The sequence below is a fragment of the Bombina bombina genome, chromosome 5 (assembly GCF_027579735.1).
Source record: "Bombina bombina isolate aBomBom1 chromosome 5, aBomBom1.pri, whole genome shotgun sequence".
Taxonomy (NCBI): Eukaryota; Metazoa; Chordata; class Amphibia; order Anura; family Bombinatoridae; genus Bombina; species Bombina bombina.
This window is the reverse complement of record NC_069503.1, coordinates 509,493,057-509,520,289: the sequence shown is the minus strand read 5'-3', so window position 1 is coordinate 509,520,289 and position 27,233 is coordinate 509,493,057. Positions and strand designations below refer to the sequence as shown.

At 34.8% G+C, this 27,233-nt stretch overlaps 1 protein-coding gene across 1 annotated transcript in view; it reads left to right on the top strand.

Annotated features, from left to right (window-relative positions):
- Positions 1-4,578: 4,578 nt before the first annotated feature.
- The window catches only part of POU6F2 (POU class 6 homeobox 2), a 675,911-nt gene continuing 653,256 nt past the window's right edge, over positions 4,579-27,233 (top strand). The window contains exon 1 of the mRNA XM_053714422.1: positions 4,579-4,744. Coding sequence (XP_053570397.1) covers positions 4,579-4,744 — 166 coding nt within the window. The remainder of the gene's footprint in view (positions 4,745-27,233) is intronic.

Below are 27,233 nucleotides of genomic sequence, written 5' to 3'. Positions count from 1 at the left end.
TTAACAGATATAACATTTAGAATATTTTACCTTTGTCTGGACCATAAATCTCAAGAAATCTGTTTAGGAGGTTTGCTGTATACACTCCACCATGCAGGAAACATATACTTGTTTGTGATATAGCTTTATCTGAAAGTCATAAGCACTCAAAACTGTGTTAACATGCTACAAACTTTCAAATCTAATAAACAAATATAATGATGCATGGCTTACAAAAATGCAAAAATAAAAAGCCAACAAGAAAAGATATTTGCAAGATTAATATAAACAATACCAAAAAAGAAGAGATGATATCATAAGTAATAAGACAGAAAAAACAATTAACAAAGTGTCATTTGAAGCTGGTGGATTTTAGATTTATTTAATATGAGAAACTATCACTTCTGAAAGGGTGGTCGATACATAGAATAGCTTTACAGACTGTCTGGTAATATTTTTTTTTTATAATATATATGAATAAATAACCTTAAATTTTTGGTACATATGAATTTAAGTAAAAATATGTGCATATTAAATTTGCTGTGTGCATGTGTTTGGCTTTGTGTGTGTGTTTATGTGTGCATATTTTGTGTGATATTTGTGTGTATGTATGCACATATATGTGTGTCTTTATGATCATATATGTATGTATGGCATTGTGTGTGGTTGTGTGCATGTATGTATATTTGTGTGTGTCTTGTGTATGTATGTCTTTGTGTGTGGTTGTGAGAGTGTATGTATGTTTTATGTGTGCCTGTTTGCATGTATGTATGGCGTTGTGTTTGTGTGCATGTATGTATGTTTTTGCATGTCTTTGAGCATGTAAATATATTTTTGTGTGTGTCTGTGTGTATGGTGTATGCCTTTGTGTGTCTGTGAGCATGTATGTATTTGTTTGTGTGTGTTTGTATGCATGCATGTATGGTTTTGTGTGTGTCTGTGTGCATGTATGTATGTTTTGTGTGTGTTTGTGTGCATGTATGTATGTTTTGTGTGCCTGGTGTATGTATGTATGTTTTGTGTGTGTTTGCATGCATGCATGTATGTATGGGTTTGCGTGTGTTTGTATGCATGCATGTATGTATGTGTTTGTGTGTGTTTGTATGCATGCATGTATGGTTTTGTGTGTGTCTGTGTGCATGTATGTATGTTTTGTGTGTCTGGTGTATGTATGTTTTGTGTGTGCATGTATGTATGTTTTGTGTGTCTGTATATATGTATGTATGTTTTGTGTGTGTCTGTGTGCATGTATGTATGTTTTGTGTTTGTCTGTGTGCATGTACACATGGCTTTGTGTGTGTCTGTGTGCATTTATGTATGCTTTGTGTGCCCGTGTGCATGTATGTATATTGTGAGTGTGCATGTGCACACGTATGTTTTTGTGTGTCTGTGAAACTTGATGTGTATATATGCTAATAAACTGTTGATAATAAATATTTAGGCACAAAATGATTAGTTTTATTCATACAATAGTAAAACATATTCTGTTCTGAATTTGCATTACTGTAACTGTGCAGTAAAGTTGATTTTGTTTTATCTATAGTTTCCTTTTCTCACTAATGGCATGTCATATTTTGATCTTTTTCTACTTTTAGATTTTAAACAGCAATAACTTTTTCATGTGCTCATGATACTTTTCTGTGTTAAAGAGGAACAGGAAACGACTAACCCCGGATAATCTATAAGTTGCATGTAACATCACAACAATATACCACGGATAATCTATAAGTTGCATGTAACATCACAACAATATTTTGGATGGTGTGTTATACAGTACACACAAGTGTTTTCACGTGATCTCTGCATATTATATAGGTCTTGTTCTTCACTAGATTTGCTGAGACTGAGGACCTATTTCAAATTGGTCTCATGAGAATTTTCTTTGTCCAGTGCATTATTGTCTCCTCTTTATTATTTTCTGACCCTTTGATCTCTCGCCAAAAGCAAATTTTTTAAGAACCACTTTGCCTCCTGTATAGTCACCCCCAGTTTTTTTGTTATGGTCTGACACCCTCAGTAGCAGAGAAGTGTTTTATTTAGTAATTAACAGTGTAAAGAGGAGAAAAGCTGTCATGTTGGTTCTTAAGCTAGGGAATGTGATGAAAGATGATATCAGCGATCCCATCCTTTCCACTTGTTTAGGATTGTCAGGATGAGAAATGTCAGCATTATGAAAGCTCAGCTCTGCTCTTGATATGATAAAACCCTTCAAAAGCTCACTCCTACCTCTCTCTCTCCCTTTCTCCCTCTCTCTCATATGTTTTATCCCCTCCCCCTTCTTTCTCTTTCCAACCACATTACCTTTTTTTTTTCTTCTTCTTTATTTATCTTGTTTTATTAGATGGCAGAAATATATTTCTTTTCTCTCTTCCTATTAAAAGCTACCATTTTTGTTTTATTATATGTTTCACAACCTCTAATGCTGCACTGAAAATTACCTTGTTAAATGACAGTGTTTCAAAGCCATGAATCCTTTCCAGCGTCCCCTCAGAGGTTTGAAACAGTCAACAGACTGTAAAGAATAAATAATAAAAAAGTATTGATTATTTTGATGACTGTGAGATTCAATTAAGTATTAATTTTGCCCTCCAGTGGACCTATCAAGGTATTCAAACAGGAGGATTCGACTCAGCTAAATGCATGCTGAGTGCTCTAGCCTTAAATAGGGAGAAAATGTGTTTACCTACAGTATTTGAAGGAGAGCATTGATGCAGTGTCCCATATTTAAGTGCTGTGCAAATGAAGCCTCTATGACAGTGGCATTGTTTGCAGCTATATGAGTATTGACTAAAAAAGTGCATTTGATGACAGCTTAAACTATTTGTATTGATTAACATTTTCATAGATTATCATGTGTCATATCAAATTCACTTTTCAGACATGAATACATTAAAAAAAAAGCCACAGGCACGCATCGACCAATATAATCATGGGGCATTAGGAAGATCAAGCCAGCCTCCAAGTAGGTTGGTCACCTGTTCTCTACACAGGAATCATTTAGGCATGAACTTTGCAATATAAAGCTGACAGATAACGCCACAGGGTCATATGTTCTATCATCTGTAGTTAGATTTTTTTTTGTGTGTGTGTCTATGTGAGACCCACGATCCCGCACAATCAGAAAACTCATATGATTGTGCTAACGGAACATAGATTTTTTTTAGGAAGTGACCTTGACCTTACAGTGACCTCTGACTGAGATGAAGATAACGTAGATCCTATCGCCAAGAAAAAAAAATATTAATATTATTTTTTTTGGGGGCCCTTTATGCATCCTAAAATAAGAACAATTGCTGTAGTTTTGTAAGTATCATTACTAATTTCATTTTGTTCCTCTCATTGTTATCATATGTCTTTTTTATGTGCTTAAGAGGCGAATGAAAATAGCGTACAAGAGGTTTTGTAAATATCTTTATTGAATTTATAATCTAAATATGTTATGGCTCGCTTTTTTAGAAACATAAACTTTTTTTGTAACTGTTTTGGTCGTGGAGTAAAGTGGATTATATGATGAATACAAAATGCTTTATGAGACAGATATAAAAAAAATTACTATTATAAAATCATGAACGTAAACTTTTAACATTGTACATGTGACTTTATTTTTTTTTTATTTTTTTAGCTAGATCATGTTTTAGACATTTTAGACATTTTAGATGCCTTGATTAGGTTTTATTTTCTTTGCAACTGCTATGCCAATTTACACATTAAATTGTGTTATTTTATGTTATAGCTGCCAAACGAGTAGCACAGAAAAGTAGGTTTGTTTGTTTCAAAGGCTTGGTGTTAAATTAGTTTTAAATTGGCTTGTTGCTGCTGTTTTCGTAGCACTTACAGAGCTAAGAAATAAAAGAAAAGTGTATCAATACTAATATTTAATATACATTTCCATTTTCTTTTAAATTTTTAAATTGGGGTAATAGAAATATAAATAATAATCATAACATTATTATTATTATTATTATTTTCACCTATTTTATAAAGTGAAAATACACTGGAAATCCAATCTTATTAATATTATTATTAATAACAATAGTAGTAATAATAATAATAATAATACAATAATAATAATAGTGATAATAAAAATGGAATTGCTAAATAAAAAACAATTGCTTAATACACTTTTTCTACACAAACATATTGCCATTTATTAGCATTATACGATTGTTATGGTAATAAAAAAATGGGGCATCCACACACTAATGTGACAAGAATAGATCCATATTTAAAGTTGAAGGTGCCTTATTGCATCACAAGGAGCATGGCATATCTCACATTTAAAGAAATGCTACTAAAACATGCTTTCAAAGAAGTTTGCACTCCCGTAAGCATTCTGAATTTCTAACATGCTAGTTGAGCTTTAATAGGGTGGGGAGTAATGGAAAACTCATTGTATCTGTAATAGCTCTTCACTTGACTGCAGCTAGCAATAACAACAGGAGCAGCTGGGGAGATAAGAGAGAGAGAAGAGAGTGTGTTTGTAAGAGAGAGACAGGGAGAGGGGGGAAGGTGTTGGAGAGAGTATTCCAACACCAAAATCTTCCACTTTAGTTTTTTCTTTCCCTCACTCTATATTTCCCCCCCCATTCCTAGGATCCAATGATAGCCGGAAAAGTCAGTAAGCCCTTGCTGCTGCTGCGGAGTGAGATGAATGCAGAGTCGAGAGGTGAGGACAAGGCAGCTACTTCAGACAGTGAGCTGAACGAGCCCCTGCTTGCTCCTGTGGAATCAAATGATGGTGAGGACACTCCCAGCAAGCTTTTCGGTAAGTCTGTCTAGGTATTTAATTTCACTTCTACCCTATTGTCCAGAAGAGCAATGTCCCTTGATCTTTATTATTATTAGGCTACGATTTTCTTTTTCCCTTTAACCTTTACACTTTCCAATTCATTCTATGTGAGCTGTCTATAAGAAGGAGCTTGCGGCAGCAAAGCCTTAATATTGTGATCTTACAGAAACTGCAATAGACTTACATTTAACTCTTAGAGTCATGGAGTGGCCTGTAGTGCTTATATTTGTAATTCCCTCCAGCATAGAAAAAGATTCAAATTGGAGGACGTACGGTTAAAGCCTAGTTTCTTTATTTATGGATTTTCTGTTCCTGTAACTATTTTGAGTGTTTTATTTGTGTGCGTCTAGTTGGTTAGGTGCTGAAAAAATAATTTATCCTTAAAATTCCCCTAAAGTATGCCAGATATAGATAACTTATCCACAAAGAGGAAAGTGCTTATAAATTGTGGCTGAGATTTGCCTGTCCTGATTTTAATAAAATATCCTAAATACTTCTGGTCATCATGTAAATAAATGAGTATTACCACTGTCAAAGGTATAAGCAGTGTGGAAGAACAGCAGGCAGTGTATTGCACTTTTACACAGGCATTTGTCATTCAAATGGATAGCACCCTGGAAGTCCACTCTGGCACCTGTGATCTCCAATTACAAAGAAGATCTAAGCCTAGGGTGACTGATATTACTCATAGAAGATACATCAGGCTTCAAAGTCTCATTTTCGTGTTGAGATGAGGTAATCAAGAAATGCTTTCTGATCATTTATTTTCTCACCAGATCAATTCTTTTTTTTTCTTTCTTTTTTTTCTAAGTAAGGCAACTCCAAACTATTTCGGATTATATAAAATAATATTGTATATGAAATTCTGCATGTTGACTTTATCCTGATGTAATCTTAAAATAAATTCCTAACCTTTAGAGCATATTTTTCTACTAAAATGCATTTAGGATGTATAGGGGTGGTATCCAAATATTTTGTTTTACAAATAGCGTAAATAAATTGTTTTTTTTTTTAAATTTTTTATTATCTTGTACAGAGTTTATCTTATAGCTGTGCTTTTCATAAATACTCTTATTTAACATGATTTGAATCTACTTTTATCTAATTGCTTTTCTAATAGAAAAGCTAGGTGCAATACAGAACTGATATGGTGTCTGGACAAGTGGTGTCTGGAAAATTCTGAAGTACTGTATACTTTTGAGTATTATTGTGCTTTTTTAATAGGATATGTATACATATGTATACACATTGCCTTACAAAAAAACGTATACTTGTGTATTCAAATGTCTAAATATATAAATATGTTCAGCTATATATTTAGATAAAGCAATAGATTGATAGATAGATTATAGATAGATAAATAGATATTAACCACATGGCTACCTAAAATGTTAATCTTTATTCATAAATGTCATACTTTTTTGTTATTCAAATATCTATATGCTATCATTTGTTTTTTGATTTGGCCATTCATAAAAGTTTCATAAAACACAAAGAAGTTAAGCTCATGTAATACAATTTATGTATTTTCACAAACTTTTTAATTGTATTTAAGTGTTTTGTCCTTCCTAGTCATGGATATTTAAAAAAAAAATATTATAAAGACTAAAAAGAAATAGGTCTGTGTAATGTTACTATTGATGATTATTCATTTAGTGAAAGAAAACTTGTGTATTTATACATAAGGAAACTTTTTATGACTTTTCAGAATGAGACAAATGTCATATTGTGTTCTTTATATTTAAAGAGTTTCTCTATAACAATATGTATGTAGAATTTTGTAAAATTAAATCTATTGCATATTACTTATTGTTTCATTTTGATGTTAGCACAGGTAGAAAATGAAATATTCCTAATTTATTTTAATCACTTAGCTCATATATCTCATTGTTTACTTTAATATTTTAAAAAATTAAAAATAAACAGAAAGTAAAAAAACAGATGACAAATTTCTTACATAATTGTAGATTTTAGTTAGAAAATAACAATGTCCTACATTGATTAAAAAAAAAAAAATCTCAGTAAAATAAATAATAATTGTAATACAAATTTGAATATAAAGCCTGTGGTTAAAAGATTTACAAGTAAATTGTAAAAGAATTTTAAGCTTATGAACCCAATAAAAGCATTTTTTTAAAATATTTTAGATGCCTCAGTATATAAATACACGTGAATGAGTGCACGTTCAATTTTTATTAAAATTAAAATGTAATATGCTCTCTTTGCTTTTATTTGAACTAGACTTGAGGCGAATAATTATTTAAAGATGTTTCAAAATTAAAATAACATTCTAAGTTAAATTACATTCTTTTCTATGACTGGTAAAGCACATAAGCTACTATTCAAGAAAGATACAGGGTGATATTTTTGAATGTAACTAGCTTTATTTGAGATAGGGCACTTAGAGTGTGTCATGTCTCATAGTTCCTTTTGCATTTAATTGGAATACTAGTAATGTTGCTTTCTAACAAATGTATTTTAAAATTATAATACACAACAAAAAGGTTAATTTTGTTTAAACATATTTCAGCATTTTAGATGTTATAATCGCAGATAAGCATATTAACTTTGCAGCATTTGAAAAAAATATATATTTATTTTATCAAATTTGTTTTTATATATTTACAAATAAAAATATTTTTACTGTGTTTGTGAGTGCATATTCAGAGTATGTAATCTTTCATATTATTTTAGAAAGTAACGGTCTTCTTTTTCTACTGTCTAGTATGCAACATCTCATAAATATATTTTAATAATTTATTTTTTACTTATCATTAGCTTAATGTTTATGGTAGCAATAATACTGCATTTTGTTTATCTCAAAAAGTTATATTTTTTGTAAGTGAGCATTTTCTGTCAATTTCAAATGCTATAAATTCACTTTTTAAAACACAATTTAAAATGTTTTAAAAGGACATTGTTTGGTTTATAACAAATTCTATACCAGGTTGACATTTCTGTCATTTGGCCACTCTCTGATTGGAATTTCAAAGAATTAAAGATTTTTGGCAACAAAAAAGGCTGAATTTTGAAGTGCTGATTTCAATGAGATTTGAGCTTTTCAACAATACAGTATATTTTACAGTCATACCATGCAAAAAGTGAAACGTCACTAACTTTATAGTACTGTTTTTTTTGGAACCAAAATGATGTACTAAATATCCCTTGCCTAAACTTTTATAACACGTATCAGGTGCTTGAGATGAAAGAAGAATTAATTAGTCCAAAGTGTGTGTCCTTTATTTTCTAATTTTTACTGTATCAACAATATAACCAATACGTATTTGAGATTTATTGGCCAAAATAAGATGAAGTCGATCAAAAGATGGGAAAAAAAACATTTTAAGAAGGTAACATTGTGTGATTTATGTAATTATGTTGTGAAGAAAACTGCACACAATGTTGGCCTATATTTAAAACATATGGTACCTCTAGATATGAACATATTAGAATTTAATTCAGTCTTCGTAATTTATTCAATTTTGAGAGTTATGGGCATACCTGTATCCTCCTGGATGTCAAAGTTGGTTTGAGAATACTGCTGTGAAAGGCTTTTTAGCCTTCTCTGGCAGCCAATGGGTTAAGCCATGTTATTATCTAATCATTTGTACATGTTAAAAATTTTATTACACAAGTGACAAGTAATGTATTTGTTAGGGCACTAAAAAAAGCAATGATGCAGATGGATATATTAGAAGATAATGTGGCATCTATTCATATTGACATAACACAGATATACATTGTGCTAATTTGTATAGACCTTCAACATTATCATCATGGGCTTCTTCAGAAAATAATGAAAGTTGTTTATTTTAAAGTAGGGCTAGTAATGGTAATTTACTTTATATATCCTGTATGATATTAATGTTAGACACAAATATCCTCAATATGATCTCTCTGGACAAGTCAGAGTGTAGATAAAGGATAATTATATGTATGGTTAACAAAACTTAATATAAAAGCGTTTTAACTGCTGAGCTGCCAGTGAGGTTTGCAGTGCATCTTTCTCTATATGTCAAGAGCTGAAAATAAAATAATCGTTTCGCATTTCTGAACTTTTACCTTGTGTGCATTGTCTAATTTAGCATTATCTCCCTGTTTTTGGTTGGCGCTAAAATGTTAACAAAGGTGACATAGATATTAAAAGGTATTTGCAGATAGTTTTATTGCATGTATTTTGACTTCTTACAGCTGGAGAAGTGCAATTGCAATAGCATCAGTATATACAAAGATATATGCCCCCTTATTCACATTAATGTACTAATATTATAACTTTTATTATGTAGGGCCCTTGCAAAGTAGCCAGGTAATACTTTTGTTTTGCAGCAAACATTCATTACAACTTCTCATGCAACCACACCAGTAGCTCATTTTATTTCTGTTTTTTTCCAATGTTAAACTAAGTATTATTTTGAGATCTACATCAATGGATGTCACATTTTTAACTATCCATAAAAATCACCATATTATGCTCATAAGAATAACTAAATAGTAAATGTTCAGCAAGGGCTGCCTCAAGGAACTGCAATAATATTGTGCTTCCTGGGTCCAAGAACAAAATTATGTTCCCACAACTATCTTTCCACTACCGCAGGGGTCAGCAACCTTGGCACCCCAGATGTTTCAGAACTACATTTCCCATGATGCTCAGCAAGCCTAAAGAATGTCTGAGCATCAAGAGACATGTAGTTCCAAAACATCTGGGGTGCCAAGGTTGCTGACCCCTGCACTACAGTATAACCACAACCATTGCACAGCATCCTAAAGGTAAAAGAGATACATAAATATATACAAGTGACTGGGGCATTTTTATATTGTTTAACACAACCATATTCTTCCCATGTTCTGCCCCTATTAAGTACTTACTGGTCCCATTGTCCCACCAGGACCCATTATAGAGCTGGCTCTGCATTCAGCTCTACTTGTAGGAGTCTCTGTAAATATTTTTACTTATTGAACAAAGTTCAAATGCCAAAATAACTAGAGTAGTGATATATTTTATTGGGTTAACAATACATTACAGTCCAATAAAAATATATTCCTGCTTACTTCACTACTTTTGGCGTCTGAATCACTAACACGGTTGCTCCAATCTGCTTGAACAAAATTAAAAGCTGAATTTGTAAGACTACAATTTCTGGGTTATATTATGTTATGCTGGTTATTCATCATATATATATCACTATACCAGAGGTGTGTAATTTATCCACCATGAATGAACACTTTGTACATTTTTATTACAGTCGGTATAGGCGACTGCAGACATTTTTGCCAGGGGAGGGGCAAAAGAATAAAATGCCCTAAGCAAAAAAATATTAATGGCAAATTGTATCTTATTGACATAACAATGTGTCTCAAGTGAGCTCTTCTGCTAGGATATGAAGAGGGATTGGCATTTGCCCCCTCCTGCCCCCCCCCCTTCATCCAGACACCCATGTAAGAAACATTATTTCTTAAAAGAAAAAAATATGCACTGCACTTATGTAACTGTTATCATACAGATCCAGAAAGGCGCACATAGAGGATCTCTCTCCTTCACTCATATCCTGGATTTTTTTTTTGTACAAAGTTAATGCTTGAAAAATAATGTAATTATATTTTCATAGTACTAAAAATTCTTTGGTTCAGACACTTACAGTCTTATAGTTGGAGATATAAAGGGCGAGATGAAATAGATTAGATGCCAGCACTGTGGCTCATGAGTCGGTCAAGCCTGCTTTATACATTAACATAAAATGACAATGAAATTGGAGTTGACGTCACAATGTAAACCCATTTTTATCTTTTGTTGACAAATAGATTTGAGAAATAATTTATTGTATTCCAGAAAAATAAATGTATATAAATAGCAATAAATGTTACTACGGTCTATAGTTATCAGGGCATTACAATAAAAATACACTATTTCATAAGAATTTTAATCACAATTATTCTCCTTTCTTGGGACCCTATTTACTAACAAGTGGGCAGACAAGGTTCTCAGCTGTGGAACCCCTTAGACCCCTGCTTCTTAACTTGCGGTTTACGGGCTAGCATGAGCAAGGCTACGTATGCAGCTTGAAGCTCTATGCGTTTAACCCCTATAAAGTTTTATGCACATAGTTAAAGGGACATGAAGCTCAAATGTTTTCCTTCATGGTCCAAATAGAGCATACAATTTTAAACAACTTTCCAGTTTGCTTCTATTATCAACTTTGATTAGTTTGCTTGGTATCCTTTGTTGGAAATCATACCTAGGTAGGCTAAGGAGCTGGGAGCTAGCTGCTGGTTGGTGGCTGCACATACAGTATATGTCTCTTGTACTGAAAGAAAAAAAGTGTGTTTATGTCCCTTCAAGTAACGCTAGGGTATTCCAGGAATATGATTTCAACATGAGGATGCAACAGTTATTAGAGCATGCTTACATATACAGACTCCTGATTGGCTAACTGTAGTGTATACATATTTGGAGTTAGTAGAATTGCCTGACTTTAATTGTCTGTAAAGTATTTTTTTTTATTTCAAGGGAATTTCAGGTTGTTAAAAGTGCTATAAAAATGATTTGTGAACTGACTTAAGGCTAGATTACGTGTGGCGCACTAACTGTAGAGCGGTAACGATATGGGGATTTTGCACCTTTTTGATCACAATAGAAATTGTGTGCGTATTATGAGTTGATAGTAAAGACGTTTGCTTGGCATAATCAAATTTAACGCATGTCGGGTTAGCGCAACTTCAGAGCTCTGGATAACTGTTAATGAGAGACAAAAATAGTTGTACAAAAAACATCAAAAATATATTTAAAAGTAAAGTTACACTCATAATAATACTGTCTGATAAAAAAAATATTTAAAAAAATATTGTTTAAAAAGGTTATAAGGGCTCAAAGATATGAGATCTCAGGTGTTAGAAAAAAAAGTAAGCAAAGGGCTTTAACATAGATTTACAAACATATACATGTCTAAATATGTGTATCTATCTATCTATCTATCTATCTATCTATCTATCTATCTATATGTCTGTGTGTGTATCTGTGTGTACATATGTATTTATGTATTTATATGTGTATTTACAGACATATATAGACATATAAACACATAAATACAATCTTATATATATATATATATATATATATATATATAATCACATACACTCATACATATATATATATATATTTATATATATATATATAATTTTTTTGTAAAATATAATCTATCTGACTATCTATCTTTCTATAGTTATAGGTATATATTTCCCAAAAATCATATATATGAATATTTATATATATATATATATATATATATATATATATATATATATATATATATATATATATACATATACACAATCACCCGCCACTTTATTAGGTACACCTTGCTGAAGTTCAAACCGAGTATCAGAGTGGGGAAGAAAGTGTATTTAAGTGACTTTGAAAGTGGCATGGTTGTCGGTGCGAGACGGGTTTGTCTGAGTATTTCAAAAACTGCTGATCTACTGGGATTTTCATGCTCAACCATTTCTAGGGTTTACAGAGAATGGCCCAAAAAAGAGAAAATATCCAGTGAGCAACAGTTGTGTGGATGAAAATGATTTGTTGATGTTAGAGGTCAGAGGAGAATGGGCAGACTGGTTCGAGATGATAGAAAGGCAACAGTAACTCAAATAGCCACTCATTACAACCAAGGTATGCAGAATACCATCTCTGAACGCACAACACGTCGAACCTTAAAGCAGATGGGCTACAGCAGCAGAAGCTTTCACCTGGTGCCACTCCTGTCAGCTAAGAACAGGAAACTGAGGCTACAATTCACGACAGGCTCACCAAAAGTGGACAATAGAAGATTGGTAAAACGCTGCCTGGTTTGATGAGTCTCGATTTCAGCTGTGACATTCAGATGGTAGGGTCCGAATTTGGCATAAACAACATGAAAACATGGATCCATCCTGCCTTGAATTAACGGTTCAGGCTGGTGGTGTAATGGTGTGGTGGATATTTTCTTGTCACATTTTGGGCCCCTTAGTACCAATTGAGCATTGTTTAAATGCCACGGCCTACCTAAATATTGTTGCTGACCCTGTTCATCCCTTTATGACTAAAGTGTACCTATCTTCTGACGGCTACTTCCAGCAGGATAATGCACCATGTCACAAAGCTCAAATCATCTCAAACTGGTTTCTTGAACATGACAATGAGTTCACTGTACTCCAATGGCCTCCACAGTCACCAGATTTCAATCCAATAGAGCATCTTTGGGATGTGATGGAATGGGAGATTCACATCATGGATGTGCAACCAACAAATCTGCAGCAACTGCGTGATGCTATCATGTCAATATGGACCAAAATGTCTAAGGAATGTTTCCAACACCTTGTTAAATCTCCATTCCATGAAGAATTAAGGCATTTCTGAAGGCAAAAGGGGTTCCAACACGGTACTAGCAAGGTGTACCTAATAAAGTGGCCGGTGAGTTTATATGTATATTGAAATATTCATTTAAGAATAAATAGAATATATTCTTCTATGTGTAGAACTTTGGAATGTGAAATATTCATAATTCATGTCTGGTTTCAAGTTTTTTACAGTTTTCGGGCTCCATTGAAGTCTATGGGAGAATATGTTAAAGGGATATGAAACCCAAATAATTTATTTTGTGATTCAGAACATACCATTTTGTTTGTTTGTGTTTTACTATGAATTGTGACACAATTTATGGGGGGTACATTTTGAGTTTATTAGGCTTTTGAAGGGACAGTCATATATATGTAAAAAATAAACTTTCATGATTTAGATAAAGAGAAAAACAAAGAAAGCAATATGGTAGATAAAGATATTACTCCCCTCTGGAACGTAGAACCGCTGCCGTTCAACAGTCTCTCCCAATGCCATTCCAAGAATGTGTGCTTGAAAGGAGTCGCTGGTTCACAAAGGGCAAAACACTTGCTGGAATGTAGTGTCACATGGTATCCCCAGATACTGGCTTCTCTTCAATCACTATAGGAAGATTTCACAATAGTGTAGCATACCCAGACATCATAGACATCAAAAGGAAGATACTCACAGATACAAAAGGAAGATACTCGAGTTCAGCTTTTTTCTTACAAATATAAAAAGCAGCTTTATTTTGCTCAAAGCGTTTCAACGGTCTGTGCCGTCTTTTTCAAGAGCTTGTATGAAGTATTTTTAATTTTATAAGCTCTTGAGAAAGATGGCACAATCGCTGAAATGCAGTGAGCAAATAAAAGTTGCTTTTTTATGTTTGTAAGCAAAAAAAGGCGCACTCGTGTTTTTAAAGAGGCTGAATATTCGACTTTATCCTGTGAGTATCTTCCTTTTGATATCTATGATATCTGGATATACTACACTAGTGTGAAATCTTCCTATAGTGATTGAAGAAAATCCAGCATGTGGGGATACCGCGGAACACTACACTACAGCAATTTTTTTCACCCTTTATTAATGAGCGCCTTCTTTCAAACACATGATTTAGATAAAGCATATGATTTTCAACAACTTTCCGATTTACATTCTCAAGTTATCCTTTGCTGAAGCCTAAACCTTGGTATGCTCATAATAGCTCAGCAAAACTCTATGGCAGCAGTGTTTGTAACAATGTTTGTAGCAATATTTTACATTGTTGCAAAAACTGCTGCCATAGAGTGCTGAAGACACATGCACATTCCTAAGCGCCTAGGAATCTACCTAGGTTTATTATTTAACAACGGACACCTTGAGGACACAGCAAATTTCATAATATAAGTAAATGTCAATGTTGTTTAAAACTTCATGCACTATCCAAACCATGAAAGTTTATTTTTGATTTTACTGTCCCTTTAAGTCCTAACTTTTGGCCACATTGGCTGCATCTCTGTGCCTTATGGGTAGTCAACCTACTAAATTTGTGCTAACTAGTCAGTTATATGTAGACCTGTATCACAGACACTAATAATTTGTTAGTATAACATTTCAACTTTCTGATATTTGTTTGCTAAAAATTTCTATAATGTGTAGAGTATTAGATAATATTTTGCTTTTTTTAAATAGCTATCAACAGACTGTGTACATTGTATTTTTATTAACACATTAGAATTAGCACTCAAAACAAATCACAAGGTGTTTCTCTTTAAGGCCGTTCTTGAACTAGACTAGGGGGCATATTTAACAATGTGTGAGCGGACATGATACGAAGTAGCGCATCATATCCGCTGCACATCGATAAATGCCGACAGCACGCGCTGTCGGCATTTATCATTGCACCAGCAGTTTTTGTGAACTGCTGGTGCAATGTCACCCCCTGCAGATTTGAGGCCAATCAGCCGCTAGCAGGGGGTATCAATCAACCCTATCGTATTCAATCTGGTTGATTTCTGTCCTCGGCCTCAGAGCAGGCGGACAAGTTATGGAGCAGCGGTAGAATGCTGCTTCATAAATTCTGACATATAGTTCCATACGGAGCTTGATAAATATGCTCATACGGGTTAATTATATGCTTGATTTATATTGGTGTACTTTCCTTTATAAGGCCAACACCTTGATCCCTCAGATCCCTCAGATTGATTAGTAATCAAGTGCTTACCCAGCATGAAACGCGTCTGATGTTAAGGGGCCTGGTCACCCCATCTCAGTCTTGTTCTTTACTTTATATGTATCCGTGTGTTGGTTCTATGCATGCTTTTAATCATTGGATGAAATAAATGTTTTTTGAATTTTATCCCCTCTGTTTGGGAGTGTTCATTCAGAGGTGCCAGGGCCTTTGGGTATTTCTTCTACTCTTAGGCCTTACAGGGGCCTTTCCTGGAGCACCTGGAATCTCACTATCCCCATTAGTGTGTACTTTTGGGGCACAGAAAAAACGCCATGGTAAGAGAGCTTGGCTTGAGCATCCCGTACCTTTGTTTGTGACTCTATTTTATGACTACACCTGATAAAAAAAATACACCTTTAGCAAATTTGTTAAACATGAAATTTAACAGTAAACTTGATTAAATGGATATTAAACAGTGCACCTTTGGTAAAAGCAAATATGTTAAATCAAAGTAAATCTAAAAAGAAAAAGATTGTGTATTAAACAGCAAATAACTTGTTTTCCTGCAAAATTCTCAGTGTAGCCCTGACCCAAGTGTTTTAAGAGCAGATGATTTTCAAAACCTAAATTTGTATTCTGTCAGTTCTGGGCATGAGCAAATCTGACTCCTCCTTATCTAGTCTACTCACTAGCCTTGACGTTTTGTGACATCAGGCTAAGATAAAACTTCCTGCAAAGGCCTCGTCCTCCATGTAGAGGTGTGACAGGAAGCACAAATGTAGTGTAAACAATAAAAATAAAAGGTAAAATCAAGTTAAATAGATTAATAATAGATATTGCAATGATTTACATTAAATATAAGCAACTGCTTAGTGCTTTTTTTATTACAACAATGAAACAGACTATTAAACAGACTATTTAACGTTCATTTAACTAAACAGTATTCATAAAAAGTCAAATCTAGCATAGGAAAGGCAGTGAAAAGTACTGGTTAAGCAACACACACGTCAGGGGTGTAACTACAGTGGTCTCAATTGCAACGCTAGGGGACCATCTTGGCCCTAAAAACAGTAGTGGCATCACTCCACCTGCATCATGTCTGGCCCCTCTTTGTGCCCCCTGTAAAACAGGACTCACAGTGTAAGTAAAGTGTATGCATTTGCCCTTTAAATATGGTGGCAGGGTTTCCAAGATGGCCCCCAGAGTGTTGCTGTATAGAAAACCCGGCCACAATATTTGTAAAGAAAGGCTGTGCATATCCTCTGGAACAGACAAGGGAAATGATGGACATTCTTAATGAAGGGTGCTGTTGAAATGAGGGGCCCTGCCACAACTTTTAACCCAGAGCCCAGCAAGCTCTAGTTACACCCCTGACCCACATTTACAATATACACCAGTGTTGTTCCTTTTATGAGATAAAAACAACCTTTATTACTAATACAACTGGGTCATGTACAAGGCAACGTTTCAGGCACCTGGCCCTTAATCATTGATGATTAAGGGCCAGGTGCCCAAAACGTTGCCTTATACATGACTCAGTTGTACTGGTAATAAAGGTAATTTTTATCTTCAAAAGTGCTGCTGTGTGTGAATGCATATATAACTCTACGGGAGTGAGCACAGTGTTATCTATATGGTACACATGAACTAGCACAGTCTAGCTGTGAAAAGCTAACACAATACACTGAGATGGCCTTAAAGGGCTTAGAAATTAGCATATAAGCCTACATAGGTTTAGCCTTCAACAAAGAATACCAAGAGAACAAAGCTAATTTGTCTAAAAATAAATTTGAAAGTTGTTTAAAATTGCATATCCAATCTGAATCATGAAAAATTAATTTTGACTTTACTGTCCCTTTAACTCTGTATAACTGAAAACATTCCCCAACATACTTTAATGCTTGTGTTTTGCTATGTGGTGCATGAGAGACATTATACAATGTAAGTGGAATATAGAATCTCTTAAAATCTCTCAAATGGTTTTATGGATGATAAAGAAAAAGTTGAAAGGGTCCCACAGGAGGGAAAAAATATTGATGTATTTATAAGGATTTATTCAGATGTTTGGAATCTTGCAGATGGTAGTTCTTACGTGATTCTTCACTTGATATAAACTCATGTCTCTGCTGTTGATTATTTTTAAGTAATAATTAGTCTTGGCCTAAATTAATATATACATGTTTATTGGACAATATTATAATTATATCAACTGCTTTTTTTTAGGGTTCAGTCAATGATGCCATTCTAAATATCGAGTCTGAATTAAAGATACACTAAAGTCAAAATTAAACTTTTATGATTCAGATAGAGCACTCAATTGTAAACAACTTTGTGCACAATTGTTTTATATGCACACATTTTGAGGCTCCAGCTCTTACTGACATTGTGCAAGAATTAACTGTGTTTTGTGATTGTCTGATGGCTGTCACCTGATGTAGAGGGAAGGAAAATTGAGCTAACTTTGAAATTTGTCAGAAAGAAATCTACTAATCGTTTGACTTTCAGAAAAAGTGCTTTTGCATTGTCTTTTGTTATGTATCTTTTGGTTATGCATTTCTACTAAATGAAATGTTTTTTTAATTCACTTTTGTTTAAACAGAAAAAAATGTTAAGTACCAACCTATTAGGAGCCCTTAGGGACAGGCTTTTGACAACCCTGTGATGTATATTTGAAGTCAGAATAGAGTAGTGACAAGTATTATAACACTTTTCTGTGGGTTGTTGATCTACGTTATTATTGTTTTTTGTTTATTCTGATTGAGATTTATTAAATAAAAACATTGAAATAATGTATATTATTTAAGACCTGACATAATAGCATGATTTTCAAGATTTACTTATGTTTGCTTACTACCGAGTTACCTTTAGTGGCCCAAAAAATGTTTTTGCATTAGGGCCCTCTGTTGAGTATGTCTGTTACGGTGCTGATTGGTGACTGCACACATAGGCCTTTTATCATTGGTTCACCCAATGGGGTAGATTTATGAAACGTTGGACGGACATGATTCGCTGTGTGAACATGTCCACCTGACATCACTAAATGCCGACATTGCACAAGCATTTCTAGTGCAATGCCGCCCAATCGGCCGCTAGCAGGGGGTGCCAATCATTACAATGGTGTCTGATCGGGATGATTGCTGTCCGCCACCTCAGAGGTGGTGTTTAGTTAAGGAGCAGCGGTCTTAAGATTGTTGCTCCTTCAACAAATGATACCAAGAGAATGAAACAAATTTGATAATAGAAGTAAGTTGGAAAGTAGTTTACTAGAAATGATGTAGTACTTGCTAATAAATATGTCTGCACTTTACAATGTTGTCCTAGGTTGTTCAGTTAAACATTTTTTTTTAAAATTGACAACTGTCAATTCCTGGAATATTCTGAACTGCTCTTTATGATGGAGTCTGACTAAAATACGCCAGAGAAGATTCTCCTCTGTGAAAGGCACAATAAGGGGCCTATTTATCAAACTCTGTATGGAGCTTGATGCCCCACGTGTTTCTGGCGAGCCTTCAGGCTCTCCAGAAACACAAGTTATGGAGCAGCGGTCTAAAGACCGCTGCTCTATAACCTGTCTGCCTGCTCTGAGGACAGACATCGCTGGAAATCAGCCCCATCCAATACGACCGGGTTGATTGACACCTCCTGCTAGCGGCCAAAAAGATTGGCCGCAAATCTGCAGGGGGTGGTATTGCAACAGCAGTTCACTAGAACTGCTGGTGCAATGATAAATGCAGAGAGCGTATGCTGTCGGCATTTATCGATGTGAAGCGGACATGATCTGCAATATCGGATCATGTCCGCTAGCACATTCTTAAATAGGCCCCTAAGTGTAAAAGAGGCTACACCCTGGTTGGGCACTATCCCTTAAAACATTGTTTCACAACTCCAGTCCTCAAGTACACCGAACAGGCCAGGTTTTTATGATATCTTAACTACATCTATATCTTAAGTGATATAATCAGCCGGTGGGTGAGAGCTGGTTAATAACTCCTATTAATAACTCCTACTATCAATTTTTCTTTATTCTCTTGATATCTTTAATTGAAAAAGCAAGAATGTATGCATAGGAGCTGGCCCATTTTTGGTTTAGCACCTGGGTAGAGCTTGCGGAATGGGCCGGTTCCTAAGCTTACATTCTTGCTTTTTCAAATAAAGATACCAAGAGAATAAAAAAAATTGATAATAGGAGTAAAATAGAAAGTTGATTAAAATTGCATGCTCTATCTGAATACTGAAAGAAAAAAAAATGTGTTTCATATCCCTTTAAAACAAGGAGTTCACAGAAGCTTTGTTAAGATACATCCCTGCATAATAGGACATTTAGGTCAGAGGTTTTCATTTTAGTGTTGACTGGTACTGTCCTCCAACTCTTGTTGATGGTGTTTTCCTATGAGCATAATATACTCAACACAGCTCGCTGGAACAGTATGGGTTAAGTTAAAACGTTACTTTATAAAATACAAATATAAAAATTAAAATACATGGTGGAATTGAGTGTGTATGTAATTCATTTCAGTCTCAAAAGACCTCACTCACTCAATTGGTACTCTCTCTTTTTCACTAATCCTATTGGTCAAACTATTAAATGGCCGCTTGTAAAGTTAATATCTAATAACACAACCTAACAAAACAATCCTAAAAATATAATTAAATTTATTCTCAAAAAAGAGTTACTCTCTCTTGGGATTTGAATGTCTAATTTAAAAAGCCTTAAACTAGTCAATAATCTTCCATATCCTGTTCATTTTTTCCTGTCTCAAGTCTACCAATACTGATTTTGGATTGTCTCCAGTTGTATAACTAAGATATTTTCTAATATAGGACTTGGAGTCTCGTGCTGTCATGCAAGAAGGACATTGGTTACAGAATATTAAAGCAGCCTCTTGGTTCAAATGTTGACAAGTCACCTATGATGTAAATTGACCACTCAATGATAAATGGTTGCAAGAAACATATATATGGTTTCCATAACAGTACATTATTTTAGTTTGATAATAAGATGTTATTAAAGGGCCATTAAATACAATAGATCTGCATATTCAACAAGTACTTAATAAAAAATACAATGCAATAGAATTTACTCTGAATTTTAAATGAGTAGTATTTTTTTTCTGATTAATTTTAACATTTATTAAAATATTTCCTCCCCCTGTATGATGTGACAGGCATCAGCCAATCACAGACTCATAAATGTATACACTGTGAACTTTTGCTACTTGCTCAGTAGTAGCTGGAGCGGCAGATATTGTGCATAGAAAAAGACTGTGTACAATTTGATAATGGAAGTAAACTGGAAAGTTGTTTAAAATTGCTTGCTCTATCTAAATTAGGATTGTAGGGCCCCTTTAAAGATCCCTTTATAACACAAAACAAAGATAACTTAGAAACAACATTCCAAATGTACTTCTGTCTATTTTGCTTCATTCTTTAGATATCCTTTGTTAAGGAAATAGCAATACACATAGTTGAGCCAATCACTCAAGGCAACTATGTGCAGCCACCAATCAGCAGCGTCTGAGCAAATGTAGGTATGCTTTTCAACAAAGGATATCAAGAAAATGAAGCAAATTAGATAATAGAAGTAAATCGGAAAGCTGTTTAAAATTGCAAGCTCTTTCTAAATCATGATTGAAAAAAATTGGGTTTAATGCCCCTTTAAATAAACAATACAACAATAATATACATTGTGCAAAGAATTTAACATGCTCATTACCAAATTGCATCACAAACACAGTTATCATGATGTCATTTTGAGAAAAACTTCTCCTGCACTCAGTTGTTTAGTATGTCCTCCTCATACTTTTAACTTGCTAATAAGATTTAGTTATCAGTCTTCTAGCGGGTCTCAATGAAATAATCCATCCTTCAGTGTTTTACTTTCTACTCAGAAATTTACCTTATTTGAGCAATTAAGCCTAATGCTAATAAATTCCACATCCCAGAAAGGCCCATGTCTAACATGGCTACTCTTAGGGGCCGAATTATTAAGCTCCGAATGGAGCTTGATGCCCCGGTTTCCGTGCAAGCCTTCAGGCTCGCCGGAAACAGCAGTTATGAAGCAGCGGTCTAAAGACCGCTGCTCCATAATTTGTCCGTCTGTTCTGAGGTTGCGGACATCAATCCGCCAGATCCTATACGTTCGGGCTGATTGACATCCCCTGCTGGCTGCGAATTTGCAGGGGTCAGCATTGCTGTCGGCATTTATCGATGTGTGGCGGATATGATACCCTACATCGTATCATGTCCATCCGCACTTTAATAAATCGGCACCTTAGAATGTAATTAAAGGGACATGAAACCCAATTTTTTTTCTTTTGCAATTTAGAAAGAGCGTGCAATTTTAAAATCCTTTCCAATTTACTTCTATTATCTAATTTGCTTTATTCTCTTGATATCCTTTGTTGAAAAACATGTCTAAATAGGCTAAGTAGCTGCTGATTGGTGGCTGCACATAGATGCCTCATGTGATTGGCTCACCCATGTGCATTGCTATTTCTTCAACAAAGGATATCTAAAGAATTAAGCAAATTAGATAATAGAAGTAAACTGGAATGTTGTTTAAAATTGTATTCTCTATCTGAATCATGAAATAAATATTTTAGATTTCATGTTTTTGCACATGACAGGCTTACGATATAGGTAAGTATGGTTGGGACGATCAGTGGAATTTCATACAAATGTCACATTCAAATAATTTATTCATGGAAACCAAATTTGAATGGAAAACTCAATCCCTAAATGGTTATTAAGACACTAACATAGTTCTTAGAGCATTTGAAATCACTATGCCAAGTGAAAAACTAATCTCTTATATAGGCTGTGTAAGGTAGCTAATGAAATCAAGTAGTAGTCCAGAACCAAAGTGCCAGCACACCTTGGACACCTGCACTATAGATACACCACATCTAGCTCTTTAAATGGATACTAAACCCAATTTTTTTTCTTTCATATTTCAGATGGAGCATGCCATTTTAAGCAACTTTCTCATTTACTTATATTATTGATTTTTCTTCCTTCTTTTGGTATCTTTATTTGAAAAAGCAGGAATGAAAGCCTTGGAGTCGGTTCATTGTAGGTTCAGCACCTGGGTTACGCTTGCTGATTGGATGGCAAAATGTAGCCACCAATCAGCAAGCACTATCCAGGGTTCTGAACCAAAAATAGGTTGGCTCCAAAGCTTTCATTCCTGCTTATTTAAATAAAGATACCAAGAAAACAAAGAAAAAATAATAATAGTAAATGAGAAAGTTGCTTAAAATTGCATGCTCTATCTGAATTATGAAAGAAAAACATTTGGGTTTAGTATCCCTTTAAGAATAAAGGCAGTGACTTACCTTATGTTAACCATTCAAACTCTTAATAGTAAAACATCTTGACTATGTGAAACAGTCAATGGCTATAGTAGTCCATTGTATAATATTGTTTGAAAAAAGTATATCAGGGTTTTTAAAAAGGGTTAAAAGCCAGTCTATAGACTAAAGAATGAATATCCACGTTCACACAATAACACATCAGCTGGATACAGATATATCTCCTCCTGTCTCTTTCTACTGTGTTTTATCATCTATATGTAAAAAATAACTTGCTGTGATAATGGGGAAAAATACATTTCAGCATATCATGACTGTGTGCTAGTTCAGCTGTAGTTTAAGGTCAAACAAGCTTTCCATGTTTAAAGATTGAACTGAAAATTTTAAGAAAATTAGTTCTTTGCTTTTCAAGATATGTAGATTAAAAACTGACATTTTTTAAAATCTGACACATGAAAAAGTTTATGAAAAGCTACAGCAAGAAATAATATACTTATCTTCATGAAATTTTGCATGATGGTAAAGCTCATAGGTAGTAAGTACTGAATCCAAATGTTTTATTTCCCAAATCAGATAGAGCATGCAATTTTAAGCAACTTTCTAATTTACTCCTATTATCCATTTTTCTTCGTTCTCTTGCTATCTTTATTTGAAAAAGCGTTTTTTTGTTTTGTTTCAGTACTCTGGACAGCACTTTTTTATTGGTGGATGAATTTATCCACCAAAAAAATGGGCCGGCATCTAAACTTACATTCTTGCATTTCAAATAAAGATACCAAGAGAATGAAGAAAATTTGATAATAGTAAATTAGAAAGTTGCTTAAAATTTCATGTTCTATCTGAATCACAAAAGAAAAAAAATTGGGTTCAGTGTCCCTTTAAGGTAAAAACTGATTCATTGGTATTGGTGAAAAACCCAAGAGAATCTTGCAAGCTCAGAGACATTTAGATATTCTGGTCCTTGGAGCTGAGAGACTGTAGAGGGTTGATAGTTAATCTCTCCCACTTTGAGTTTATGTTAGCGCAGATAGTACAACTACAGCTAATTAACAGCAAACACATGAGGATCTCCCTTGTTTTTATGACTTACACACAATCACATATATTATTAAATGTCACTTTTTTGTGATTTTTCAATCTGAAGTTCTTATCTATATACTTAAAGGGACATGAAATCCATGATTCAGATAGAGCATACATTTGTAAATAACTTTTCAATTTAATTATATTATCTTTTTTTATTCTCTTGTTATCCTTAGTTGAAGGTGCAGCAATGCACTACTGGGAGCTAGCTGAACACACCAGTAAACCAATCACAAGAGGCATATATGTGCATCCACTAATTAGCAGCTAACTCCCAGCTCCTCAGTATAAATATGTACATTTTTCAACAAAGGATACCAAGAGAACAAAGCAAATTAGATAAAATACGTGAATTGGAAAGTTTTTTTTAAATTGTATGCTCTATGTGAATCATGAATGAAAATTTTTTGGTTTCATGAGCTTCTAATTCCCTGTTTGTCAATCATGGAGTTTGGTCTACTAATTAAAGGGATATGAAACCCACATTTTTTCTTTCATGATTCGGATAGAGCATGCAATTTAAAGCAACTTTCTAATTTACTTCTATTATCACATTTTCCTTGTTCTCTTGGTATGCTTTGTTGAATGAACAGCAATGCACTACTGGTTTCTAACTGACTACATGGGTGAGCCAATGACAATCGGTGTATATACAGCCACCAATTAGCAGCTAGAACCTAGGTTCTTTGATGCTCCTGAGTTTTCCTAGATACACCTTTCACCAAAGGTTAACAAGAGAAAGAAGCCAATTAAATAATAGGAGTAAATTGGAAAGTTGTTTAAAATTGTATGCTCTGTCTAAATCATGAAAGAAAATTTTTAGGTTTCATGTTCCTTTAACTCAAGCATTTATATCCTAATCATCTACTATCATATAATCTAAATCAGTGATGGCCAGCTTCCTAACACATGGGGGCCGCAGGTAAGGTGACCACGTGTCCCGTATTGCCCGGGACAGTCCCGCATTTTAAAGGTCTGTTCCGGGTCCCGGGCACCTTCATACTTGTCCCGGACTCCTGAAACTGACACTCTGACAGCATTGACAGCACTGACAGCAGCGCGCGCGGATTGACTCAGTGAGAGGTCTGACAGCATTAAGACTCTAGGGCGGCAAGGTGCAGACTTCCCGCAGCGCACGTAAGAGTGGTGGTGACTGGTGAGACTCCTCCAGGCTCCTAGAGTCTAGACTACATCATCACAGGGGGCCAAATTCCAGAGCAGGCTGCAGACAGAGGCGCCGGCGCCGCCCGCCAGTGGCTACCTGGCCAGTAAGTTGAGAGGGCTGCTTCCTTCCGGATATTAATTTAATTGTGTATTAATTTATTATGTATATATCCCCACGATTCCCTGGACCCCGATCCGCCCCCTCTAGTTGCCGCCACGTGCGGCTCTGTGTAGTCTAGCTCTAGCCTCTATCTGTACGCTACTCTATACACTACCTGTCTATATAATGCGAGTGCAACAATGTGTGTGGAGTGGACGGAGTCGAGACTCGAGAGAGACCGGTGGAGGAGTGCTGTCACTGACACTGCCGTGCTGCCCTAGAGATTTTGGACTGGAGCCCAGATGAGCCGGCCCGACAAGGAGGAGAGCGTGCAGTCAGACTGTCACATCTATCTGCATTCAATTCACCACAATCGCCAGGTGTGTGTGTATGTGACATATCATGATTATCACAGGGCTTGTTAGTTACTGTTTGTAGTTGTTTATTTTACACATAGCGTAGGTATCCAAGGCAGATCGTTTTACAGCCTGTGGTTTATATAAATAGTTTGTTGCTCCTTGCAGTATACCTTTCTCAGTGTGTTAGCAATTGCATTTGATATTTTTTTTGTGTATATTCATCATCAGGCACTGTGCATGTATGTGTAACTGCATGTGCCTCCCTGGTATGTACATCGCAATGTCCAGTCTGTGTGTAAGCAGTAGCACATACATTTTTGTCACAACGTGCCCTGCTTTATTGCATACACTCAATTTTGCATGTAGTATTTCTAGCAGGACAAAGGGTTATAGTGCAAAAGGTGTGTTTAAATACGGAAGAAATGTGTTTATACAAATGTTGAACCCCTACAATACTTGTAGGGGTTCAAAATGTGTATAAACACATTTCTTCCTTATTTAAACACTGACATATGGCACATTGGCACTATGTATGTTATGTTGTAATGTAGTCTGTTAGTTGAAATTGCCATTGCCAAGGGGGGCTTTAAAAAAAAAAAGTTATTTGTTTAGAGATAGTTGAGATAACAAGGATTGCTCTCCCTGCAAGCTCAGCCCTTTAGATTGGATTGCTGTTTGTTTCATATTCAAACTAAACCTAAAGGAGCAATTTCTCTTCCTCTTTAAACTAGAGCTGATATAGTTTAGCTGTTTTGTTAACTTATTACTTAATATACATCTGTCATAATAACAGTTGATTGTGTATATGTATAAAACACACTTTTGATTTTGGAACTTGTAATATAAACATTTTTGTGTGTTTATATAGTTGCTGTAAAGGAAGCAGTTATTGCAAGAACCCCAGTAATGGAAGTTTAACATAAAAGGTATTAAGCAGGTTGTGGAAAGTATGAGAACTCATTAAAAACAATGTATTAATAGCATAGCCCATCATTTAATCACATTGTTAAAGGGACACTAAACCCAATGTTTTTCTTTCATGATTCAGTTAGAGCATGCCATTTTAGGCAACTTTCTAAATTACTCCTATTATAAATTTTTCTTTGTTCTCTTGCTATCTTTATTTTAAAAGCAGGAATGTAAATCTTAGCAGCCAGCCCATTTTAGGTTCAGCACCATGGATAGTTCTTGCTTATTGGAGGCTTACATTTACCCATCTATAAGCAATCGTAACCCGGTTATGGCCGGTTCCTATACATCACATTCCTGGGGGTTGCGGTCCAGGGGGGGGGGGGGGGGGCGGCCCAAGGGGGGGGGCGTCCCTGAATGGCAGTTTGAATATGTGGTCACCCCCGCAGGTCAATATGGTAGAAGCCTTAATGGGGCATTAAGCCCACCTCCTTTTCTTTCATGATCCAGATAGAGCATACAATTTTAAACAACTTTCCCGTTTACTTCTATTATCTAATATGTTTTGTTCTTTTGCTATCCTTTGTTGAAAAGCAGATATGGTGGCTGCACATATATGCCGTTAATCATTGATTCACCTGATTTGTTCAGCTAGCTTCCAAAAGTGCATTGCTGCTCTTTCAACAAAGGATAACAAGACAATTAAGCAAATTTGGTAGTAGAAGTAAATTGATAATATGATGAAAGAAAATGTCTGGGTTTCAGGCACCTTTAAGGGCCACATATAAATTTATGGCTATTAAACACACAAATAATAATATATTCCTAAAAATGTCCAGTTGTATAAGGTCACATTTAGATAAGTTTGCATGGTACCCTATATCGGCTGTTTTGAGCTGTAGCCACCTTATTTGCTTACCTAACAGAAGCCCCCAAAGAACACATTTTTAGTTTCACTTGAACTAGTTTCCTGGATCTAAATAATGCAGTGTTAACACTACCTGTGAACTGATGTTGGAAGAATAAAAAGGTGTAGAG